The following is a 10,687-nucleotide window of genomic DNA, read 5'->3' as shown; positions in this document are numbered from 1 at the left end:
TGCTGCTGTTGTGGTTATTTGGGTCATGAAGATCTTTCTTGTATAGCTCTTCTGTGTATTGTTGCCACCTCTTCTTAATCTCTTCTGCTTCTGGTAGGTCCATAGCATTTCTGTCCCTTATTGAGCCCATCTTTGCATGAAATGTTCCCTGGGTATCTCTAATTTTCTTGACAAGATCTCTAGTCTTTCCCATTCTATTGTTTTCCTCTGTTTCTTTGCAATGATCACTGAGGAAGGCTTTGTTATCTCTCTTATCTTTCTTATCTCTCCTTGCTGTTCCCAAGACTTCAGTTCAGTTTAGTCGCTCAGTTCAGTTCAGTCGCTCAGTTCAGTTCAGTCGCTCAGTCGTGTGCGACTCTTTGCGACCCCATGATCGCAGCATGCCAGGCCACCCTGTCCATCACCAACTCCTGGAGTTCACTCAGACTCACGCCCATCAAGTCAGTGATGCCATCCAGCCATCTCATCCTCTGTCGTCCCCTTCTCCTCCTGCCCCCAATCCCTCCCAGCATCAGAGTCTTTTCCAATGAGTCAACTCTTTGCATGAGGTGGCCAAAGTACTGGAGTTTCAGCTTTACCATCATTCCTTTCAAAGAAATCCCAGGGCTGATCTCCTTTAGAATGGACTGGTTGGATCTCCTTGCAGTCCAAGGGACTATCAAGAGTCTTCTCCAACACCACAGTTCAAAAGCATCAAGTCTTCAGTGCTCAGCCTTCTTCACAGTCCAACTCTCACATCCATACATGACCTTGGAAAAACCATAGTCTTGACTAGACAGACCTTAGTCGGCAAAGTAATGTCTCTGCTTTTGAATATGCTATCTAGGTTGGTCATAACTTTTCTTCCAAGGAGTAAGTGTCTTTTAATTTCATGGTTGCAATCACCATCTGCAGTGATTTTGGAGCCCCCAAAAATAAAGTCTGACACTCCACTGTTTCTCCGTCTATTTCCCATAGAGTGATGGGACTGGATGCCATGATCTTCATTTTCTGAATGTTGAGCTTTAAGCCAACTTTTTCACTCTCCTCTTTTACTTTCATCGAGAGGCTCTCTAGTTCCTCTTCTCTTTCTGCCAAAAGGGTGGTGTCATCTGTGTATCTGAGGTTATTGATATTTCTCCCGGCAATCTTGATTCCAGCTTGTGTTTCTTCCAGTCCAGCGTTTCTCATGATGTACTCTGCATATAAGTTAAACAAGCTACAAGGTACAGGGTCGCAAAGAGGCAGACAGGATCAAGCAACTAACAGCACTCCTCTCTTCTGCCCTCCTCCTCTCACGTATACCCTCTCTCTCTCTCTCTCTCTCTCACACACACACACAGTCACACTGACGAGTTCTCCCCAAGATACTGGGCCTTGCAGCTGCCGCAAAGCCACACACAGCTCAGCGTTGTTTTGGGAAGAGGCTGGCTGCCAGGACTCTGCCCCAGGGCCAAGCAGGAATTTTAGGTCTCTGCTTGGGTCCTACCTGGAAATGTGCCATCTCTTTTTAATGCCCCAGCCCCATATCTGAAACTATTCAGCAAACATGCTCCAACTGGCATACAGCCCCAAGCCCCCACGAACAGTCACCTTCATGCATTAATCAACCTAAAATGAATGTTTGTGTGTCTTGCTGAATAGAAATCCTCTTTAGTTACAGGATTAGCCCGTACTCCCGCTGTCATGTGTTGATCAGTGTACCCTTCACTGGTATTTCTTTCCTCGTCTACTAGGTGTCACATTTCTAGACATCCCTGGGTCTGTTTCTTGGCTCTTTTCTAAAACTGCTCTCCTGCCTTCCTTCTTGCTCACCAGTTCCCTTTGTGCTGGGAATGCAACATAAGCCCCCTCAAGCTGGTTGGGACAGTGAAGTCTTCATAAAAATGACCACAAACTCTATGGCTTGAAACAACCAAAATTTATTCTTTCCAGATTGTGAGGGTTAGAAGTCTGAAATCAAGCTGTCAGTAGGGCCCTCTCTGAAGGCTCTAAGGGAGGCTCCATCTTTTCTCTTCCTGACTACTGGTGGTTGCATGGAGAAGGAAATGGCAACCCACTTCAGTATTCTTGCTTGGACAATCCCCATGGACAGAGGAACCCGGTGGGCTGCAGTCCATGGGGTCGCAAAGAGTCAGACACAACTGAGGTACTATGCAGAGCACTGGTGGTTGCCAGAAACACTTGGCATTGCGTAGCTCCAGTGTCTACTTCTGTCCTTCCATGACACTTGTGTGTCTTGTTTTCCTATATCCATCTCTTCCAGGGTCTAGCCCCAGTGGATCCAGGGTAATTCGATGCAGGGACAAAGTAGGCGAGGAAAAACTTATTTATTTAGAAATATAAAAAGAGATTAGGAAGAAATAGTATAGTAGGAAAATTTAATGGAGAAAAGAGGCTGAATAACTTGGTTTACGCGGAGAACTAATAAAACCTAAGGACAAGAGGTTTGCACCATCTACGTTAGGCCACAGGCGCCTGTTTGAATAGCGGAGGGTGCCCCGCCTTGGGCTCCCTCTCTCGTGGATCTTAGAAGCCAGGGCAAGTAAGTAGACATGGCGAGCCTTCACGCCCCAGATGGGAATTCAGCCAGAAAATAGAGTAAAGAAGACACGGGGGAAACCAGTCTTTCCAGTGACTGGCCCCTCCTCTATTGTCCGGAAGGGCCTTTTATACTTTTGATTGTACATAGAGATCAATGGATAATACAAAATTATGCAGCGTCAGCAGCCCTGACTCTGATGGAGACCAGGCTTTCTCTCTGCATACCTAGTTGTATACACAAGTCTTAGGTGATTTACATCATCTTCTGGCCAGAAGGCCAATTAACATTTTACGGCCCTTTTCTGATAAGGGTTTGTCAACCAGAAGACTTACTTGCCTTAATAGTGTTGTTCTTCCCAAAGTCTGGTGCCACTCTCAGAAAGCACTAAATAAAGTTACATTCTTACATAGCAAGGTACACAACAGTTTATAACAATGAAAGAAGTACAGTGATTTATAACAAGGAGAAAAGTAATTAACTCAAAAGTCTAGTGTTGCTAACATCAAAACTACTATATTCCTTTTTCTATATCCCAATTACATGGATTAATATCCTTCAGGTGCCTAAAAGATAAAGAATATGGAGGCCTGGCAGCAGTCATTGACTCAACAGTGAAACCCGTCACCAATATAATTTTTAGCTCTTTAGAAAAGGCTCTGTATCTGTAGATGCTGTAAGCTTTGTGCCTCTCGCGGTTGGGGGCCGTAAACAATCAAAAGTTTTAAAAGTCCGGGCAGACCGGTCAGGTAAGTCAGAAAGCCATCAAAGGGGTTTAAACCAAGACATTCTTTTTATATGCAGGAGACTGTTAACTGGATCCCTAAGTTAACTCCTTTTAGAGGAAGTAGATCGGTGATGGCCCCCTGATATGTCAGAAGAGTGGAAGGCACAGTACAATAAGGCAGGCAGACTCTGGTTTTGGGGGGTAGACATTCAGGAAAATCCAGAGGGAAGCCCTGAAGCCAGATCACGCCTTTGCGTATGTCTGGCTTCCTTTCTCACGACCTTTGCCATGGACAGGATTCCTCACGCTGGCTCCCGGTACATCTCTTCTTTGCGTGCCTACATTTCTTTAAAGGCGTGCCTCCTGGTAAAGGCACTAGTCTTTGGATTAGAGCCCAACCTAATCTACGCTGACCTCACCTTGGTTGGATTACATCTGCACACACCCTATTTCCAGGTGAGGTCTCCTTCACCTAATGGTAGGACTTCACCACATTTGGGCCCCTAAAATAAAGGAGTTTCAATAAACATTCATGTGATTCTCATTGGGCAAAAAAGGTACAGTGTATAATTGAATTCTCTGCATCACTGAATATATTCCTGACAGGAGAAAACTTCAAGTTTGTCTAGACATTAGTGAAAACTGAAAGGTTAAAATTTTTTCCGATGTTGTCTTCTTCTCATCCTGGTATGAATGTATGAGCTCAAACATCCTCTGTGTTTGAGCATTGTTTTTAGGTGTTTCTGACGTCAGCAGTGTTCTGTTAGCCAGTTCAGTGCAGTCGCCCTTTCTAAGTGGAAAATATTCATCCAAGAGCTAATTCTCTACAGTTTTGTTGTGCATGAGCTGGTTTAGAGCACCTGATAAGTGTCCATCCAGGTTGTGGGTAGTCCTTTAAATAATATCTTTTCCAGTATGCATAATTTCCTGGTTGCAAGTCATGGAACATCTAATCTTCATCCATAAATTATTGAGACGTGATTTAGAAGCAAGCTTAGAATGTCTTTTTAATAATTCGATTAGGGGCTTCCCTGGTGGTTCATTGGTAATGAATCTGCCTGCCAATGCAGGAGACACGAGTTCAATCCCTGTGCGGGAAGATCCCACATGCTGTGAAACAGCTAAGCTCATGGGCCACAAATACTGCGGCTGTGCTCTGGAGCCTGGGAGCCTCAACTGCTGAGCCTGTGTGCCCAACTTCTGAAGCCCACAGCCTACAGCCTGCACGCTGCTACAAGAAGAGTCATCACAGTGAGCGCCTCTTGCACCGTAACTAGAGAGCAGCAAGTAGAGAAAGGCCACACACAGCAGTGAAGACCCAGCACAACCAAAAATAAATACATCTTAAAAAGATAATTCAGTTAAACTGCACAATCATATAACACAACAAATAGAGGAGTACCACAGCGTATCCTTTTGTGTCCAGCACTTGCCTCTCAAATCCTTTTTATGAGGCATCTATGTTTTTACTGCAGTAATTCATTCTTTATTGATTGCATTATAGTGTTCCATTTCTGGCTATATCACACTTTATCCTTTCTTCTGTCCTGGATACATTTTTATGCATTAACATGTTAGTATGTTAATATGCATATTAATCTACATGATAATTCAACTGGTAGCCTCATACTTTTGTGTCATGACATCTAGGCAGTTAGCACTTGACTGTGGTTTCTGCATATGTATTAATCTGCTAGGTCTCTAAAGAAAAGCTGTTTTTCTATACTCAGAACACCAAATATGCTACCAAAATGTGGGTTTTAGAAACTCTGCTCCAGGAACCAGGACTCTGACCAAACGTATACTTCCTATTGTATCACAACACAGACTATAACCGCACACCGCCGACTAAGTGGTTTCAACAAGTCTTTCTGGAGGTGAGGATTTTATCACATGAATTAAGAACATTCAGCCCATAAAAGCATGTGTTAACTTAACTATACATGAAAGTGAGTGTGAACACATAAATTATGTCTCATTAAATCACAGAAGTATATCCCTAATGCATTGTCTTCTTAACAGAATTAAAAAAATGCCAACCCTGCCCCCATCCCAATTCCACCCCACATGAAGGGAAGTCTGATGGAAAGAATAGAATTGGAAGTCTTAACTGATTGTGGGCAAATATTTGACTTTTGCAAATCCTCCAAATGACCAAGTCAATACATCTTAAGGGCCCATCAACAGTCGTGGAAAGTGAAGGAATTCTTAAGCATAAGCTTCTTTACCTTCTTGTTAAACCCCACTCTGAGTAGAAGGTAGTATATGAGATCAACAGCCAGACTGTCATCAAGGGTCAGTGTTTGCCACGCAGAGTTGGGTTAACATTGTACCTTCTCATAGTCCAGGGAGAAACATCCAAATGATGGAATAGCTGTTAGAACACTGGGGGAAATGTTCAGCTAGATAATGCTATCATCAGAGAACAAAAGGTTTTTTTCATCAAAGGGCTGGGAAAGCCTGAGTAAGATCTCAGGACAACACCCTACCCCACCCCGTCGACATCTCGTACCTGGGGCCCCCAAAGGAGAAGACACTTGTCTTCATCCCCACCCCCACTGCACTGTCCTGCTGCCCGCACCAGCCTCTTCTACCCCAACAACAGGGTTGTTCCCAACCCTACAGGGAAGTGTGGGGGCCCAAGACAAAGACAGAACATCATCTTGGTAAAGATGGGTCCAGTGGACAGCGGCTTGGTGAGACCCGAGGCTCACCTCTCCCAAGTCCTGATCACAACATGCCTGCCTAGGAGCCAGAGGCCGGCTGGCTTCTCACCTGCTATGGTCCCTGATTTCTTCATAAGATTCATGACGATGAAGCAATTAGAACTAACTGGGTGATGATCAATAGGATAATGCAAGCAACCAATCAGATGGATGCCGACTGGCTGATATCTGGGGCCATTATTAGTGGTTCTAAAATGAAAAAGCAAAAGCCTTGTCAAATTTAAGAATACACCTTCCTCAGCACCTGCTGTCCTTAGCACGTTCCCCATATAGTTACTGACTCATTTGAAGGCACGCTTCAGGTCTGGGTATGGAAAGATTAATGGGCTTGTGCTCTGTCTTCATGGAACTAATATTTCTCCTGAGTTGTGTTAGTGGCTCAGTCATGTCCAACTCTTTTGAGAGCTCATGGACTGTAGCCAACCAGGCTCCTCTGTCCATGGGATTGTCTGGGCAAGAATACTGGAGTGGGTTACCATTTCCTACTCCAGGGGATCTTCCCAACCCAGGGATCAAACCCGGGTCTCCTGCCTTGCAGGCAGATTCTTTACCATCTGAGTCACTGAGACAGCAAGTGTCCATCTGATTGTCTTTCAGGTGGACTTGTTTACTGTGAGGAGTCCTTTTTGAGGAGGACACAATTGGGGGCACTTAATTCTGTCTGGGAAGGGATAAGGGCTTCATTAAATGACACTGGAGCTGGTTAAAGGGCCAATATGTCAGGAGGGAGAGAAGGCCTGCAAACAGAATGCATATATAGATTTGGGGACCATCGTGCAGTACCTGGGGTCTGGGTCATTGGTTAATGGGGAAGGGGGCTCCTGTGCTGAGGGAGGTGAGCTGGGACAGGAGGATGCTGGCAAGTTCTGTGCTATGCCCATCACTGACTCTCCAGACAGGAAGTCCACCAAGAGATCAGTCACTCCATCCATCCATCATATTTTCAATTACACACACATATGTGCTCACATCCACTCATGAAGGCTCTAGACCTTTGAAGAGAGATACCACCTCCCTCACACCCCGCTCAGTTACCTGTGGGCTCTGGGAGCAGCATGTTCTCCCAGTGTTTCAGGAATTCCCTAAGCCAATAACTGCAGTCTCCTGTTGAGATCTTCCTGAAATACTCTGCCAGTTCCTGGTTGTTCTCCCACTCCTCCTTGATGCCTGTGGCTCCAGGATCGATGACTGTCCAGGTTATGCTCATGGTGTCAAGGAGGAGAGCTGTCCGTCCATTGAGGCTGAAGTGCAAGGATGCACCAGAGCATTGCTCAGCTTCACGCTGACAGCACATTTTGACCTGCAGGGTGGGAGGACCTGTACCCCCCACACACAATGAATCTTTCTGGACTCTCCACAGTCCCTCCTCCCCAGTCACTCAAATGTGTCTGCACATCTAGGGGCCTGTGATCTTCCGACCATGACCTCCCCCTCTTACCCATCAGGTCCACCGGGTCTCTAAAGCTGGATCATGTTCAGTCCTTTCACAGGAATCCTCTCCTTGTGTGCACTCTTTCTCTTGCTGTCTCCAGCTCCCCACCCCCTTCCCATACTTACCCCTCATCTCCTTTTTGTCCAGTTTGATGACAGGCAGGACCATCTTGAGCTCTTTTCCTGCTTCTGCCAGTGTTTGGTTCAATTCAGTCCACACTTTCATGTCGTTTACCTCCTTTCCCAGCAAACCCAAAGGTTTGACCTTGTTGCTGTCACTGTCATACTGAAGGAAAGGCTTTGCGTCCACAGAGCCCTGGACTTGACACCAGGGCTGGCCAGATTTGGACTGAGATTTGATAGTGAGGTCAAGGCACAGAGAATGGGCATCTGTGAGAGAAAACCACAGGTGTGTCTGGGAGTTTCCTCCTCCAGGGGCTGGTTGCAGAGGGAGGGGTCTCTATCCCAGACCCTCTCCTCTGCTGCATCTTCAGTCCTCCCTCTCCTTTAACTGTCTGAGCTTTAGTTAAACACTTTGATGCCACCATGGATCTTTTCCGTCCATATACTATTAGCAGGAAGATTTATCTGATATACGGTGGCTCAGGAAGTAAATAATCTGCCTGCAATGCAGGAGACCCAAGTTTGATCCCTGGAGAAGGAAATGGCAATCCACTCCAGTATTCTTGCCTGGAGAATGGACAGAGGAGCCTACAGAGTCTGTAGGCTGGCAAAGAGTTGGACACACCCATGGACGGAGGAGCCTGGTAGGCTACAGTCCATGGGGTCGCGAAGAGTTGGACACGACTAAGCGACTTCACTTTGACTTTTTACTTTCATGCATTGGAGAAGGAAATGGCAACCCACTCCAGTATTCTTGCCTACAGAATCCCAGGGATGGGGGGGCCTGATGGGCTGCTGTCTATGGGGTCGCAGAGTCAGACAGGACTGAAGCGACTTAGCAGCAGCAGCAGCAGCAAGTGACTAAGCATGCACATGCCAGCTTGTGAGGCAGCAAAAACAGAAGACAGTGTCTGGTTTCTAGAGACTTAAAATCTATCTGAACAGACAAGACTTTCAACAGAATGGGGAGAAGGATGCCATAGGGCACATGCCGCATTCACGATGGGTCCCTGGTCATCAGGAAAGTCTTACTGGAGTAGGAGGTGGGGCTTGCCAGGAGAGGGAACACTGCTACAGGAACACAGGCCCAGGCACCATGCCTTGGGTGGGGTCCCGGAAGGCAGGGTGTCCCCTCCTGGCAGCCAGTCCAGCTAAACCACACCCTGTCCTAAGAGCAGGTGGACAGGCACCCACCAGGGTGGAGTCCCTTCCCTCCCCATTTTCTCATGTCCCCCTCTTCCCCACCAGAGCCCCAGATCCAGGACACTCACTGCCCAGAGTCTTCCCGGCTTCTGTCAGCAGCAGTGTCAGCAAAAGATGACCTGCGGTGTGAGCCACTGACATTTCTCCCTGCAGCTTTAGGAAAGGTAGCCTGGGCTGTGTCTATACCTCTGTCTCCTGGCACCGCCCAAAGTCTTCAGTCCCAGACTGAGGAAGCCCTGTTGAAAAACAAGAAAAATAACACTTATACCCAGGAAGCATTTCTTAAGTTTCAAATGTAATTACTCATTTAAAAAAAATAGTCATGACATTACAAAGCCAAATTCACTTTGAATAACTATCCTCCCTCCAAAAAAGCCCCTTCCTGGTGTGAGCAAGCAAAGCCCACGTTTTGTTGGCTCTTCTGCTCATTCCCTGAACCACTTCCTGCTCTGATCTTTGAACTCACTTCCTCAGTTACCTACACCCCACTGCCACTGCCGCTGCCATCTCCTGCTCAGTTATCCCTTCTTTTCTCCTACATCCACTTCCCATCCTAACCTCTCAAACTTTCTCTGTGATGATTACGATTCCCTACGTTAGTCACTCAGTCGTGTCGGACTCTTAGCGACCCCATGGACTGTATAGCCTGCCAGGCTACTCTGTTCATGGGATTCTCCAGGCAAGAATACTGGAGTGGGTTATCATTCCCTTCTGTTAATCAAACTAGCAGCGGCCGACCCCACCAGGTCTGCCATATCGGAGGAGGGTGTACAACAGGGTCCAATAGTCCTGTTGGAGCCGAGCTCCAGAACAGCCGGGAATTTATTATCGTTTGCTCATCCGGAAGTGGCGAAGTCCTCCTAAGGACCCGGAGAAGCAAGCTCAAGGCAAAACATTGACAGATCTTCCCGAGTCAAGCAGCAGCAGCGGCCCCCTCCCGCCTTTCCCAGCTCCCTCCCCTGCGCTACCCGTCTCCAGCACCACATCCGCCGCGCAGGTGGCTCAACCCCGCGGTCTCCGGGCTGGTGGCTTCGGGGTGGCGAGAGAAGACAGAACATTTGCTGGGGCCCGTCCTGGATTGTCCTCACCGCCCACTCCTTCTCCGCACCCGGCTCCTGCGATCGGCGGGGCGCGGCCCTCGCCTGCACGGTCCAGCCAAGGTCTCTTCAGCGCAGGTTGAGACTGAGTTCACAGCGACAAGGGAAGTTCCGAAACTCTCCTCGGGGTTTCGTTTTGGGGTTTTCAGTTTGAATCGCTCTTTCGAATCTCAGCCCGACGCCCCGTGGCCCCGGCTCGGGGGAAGCTCGGCCGGCGGCTTCGGAGAGGCGTCGCTGGAGCGGGGACCCCGGGCGGGCGCGGAAGAGGGGCCCCGGGCCGAGGTGCTGCGCTCGGGGGACGGCGCGCCGGGAGGCCCGCCCGGCCGGTGAGTGAGTCTCTGTAAGGAAGTGCCCAGGGCTGGGGGTGATGACCAGGCTCTTTCCGGTTGTCAGTTGGGCGCCGCCGCGGTGACTTCGGGGATCCAGGACCTGGGACGGGGGCCGGCCAAGGAGCCACGGGCGACTTCTCGGTCCTGCCCGGGCGAGTTTCCAGGCGCTCAGGCTCCGCCCCTCTCTTCTCTATCAGCCTATCCTGTGTTTCCTGGCCACCTGACCAGCTGCCCCAAGTCAGTCCTTCATGGATGGCATTCTTTATAAGGGCAGCTCAGTTAGAACTGGACACGAAACAACAGACTGGTTCCAACTAGGAAAAGGAGTACACCAAGGCTGTATATTGTCACCCTGCTCATTTAACTTACATGCAGAGTACATGATGAGAAACGCTGGGCTGGAAGGAAGCACAAGCTGGAATCAAGATTGCCAGGAGAAATATCAATAACCTCAGATATGCAGATAACACTACCCTTACGGCAGAAAGTGAAGAGGAACTAAAGAGCCTCCTGATGAAAGTGAAAGAGGA

The 10,687-nt window shown here is 48.1% G+C and overlaps 1 protein-coding gene across 1 annotated transcript; it reads right to left on the bottom strand.

Annotated features, from left to right (window-relative positions):
- RAET1E (retinoic acid early transcript 1E) lies at positions 3,166 to 10,384 on the bottom strand. The gene is made up of 6 exons (XM_018053349.1): positions 9,820 to 10,384; positions 8,800 to 8,967; positions 7,532 to 7,795; positions 7,010 to 7,291; positions 6,024 to 6,163; positions 3,166 to 5,660 (listed from the first exon to the last, which is right to left on the bottom strand). The coding sequence occupies exons 2-5, from the start codon at positions 8,870 to 8,872 to the stop codon at positions 6,117 to 6,119; spliced, it is 666 nt and encodes a 221-aa protein (XP_017908838.1). The 5' UTR covers positions 8,873 to 8,967; positions 9,820 to 10,384; the 3' UTR covers positions 3,166 to 5,660; positions 6,024 to 6,116.

The sequence above is a fragment of the Capra hircus genome, chromosome 9, assembly GCF_001704415.2.
Source record: "Capra hircus breed San Clemente chromosome 9, ASM170441v1, whole genome shotgun sequence".
NCBI classification, from domain to species: domain Eukaryota; kingdom Metazoa; phylum Chordata; class Mammalia; order Artiodactyla; family Bovidae; genus Capra; species Capra hircus.
Note: the sequence above shows the minus strand (reverse complement) of the source record. Positions and strands in the feature narration are given on the sequence as shown.

Bases quoted from the DNA above. Each gene is read 5' to 3' on its own strand.
- RAET1E (XM_018053349.1), bottom strand. From the start codon at position 8,872: ATGTCAGTGGCTCACACCGCAGGTCATCTTTTGCTGACACTGCTGCTG. The intron at 7,796-8,799 runs GTGAGTGTCCTG...TTTCTCTCACAG, and splicing joins AGCCGGGAAGACTCTGGGCA to ATGCCCATTCTCTGTGCCTT. The intron at 7,292-7,531 runs GTAAGTATGGGA...TGGGGGGTACAG, and splicing joins GGACAAAAAGGAGATGAGGG to GTCCTCCCACCCTGCAGGTC.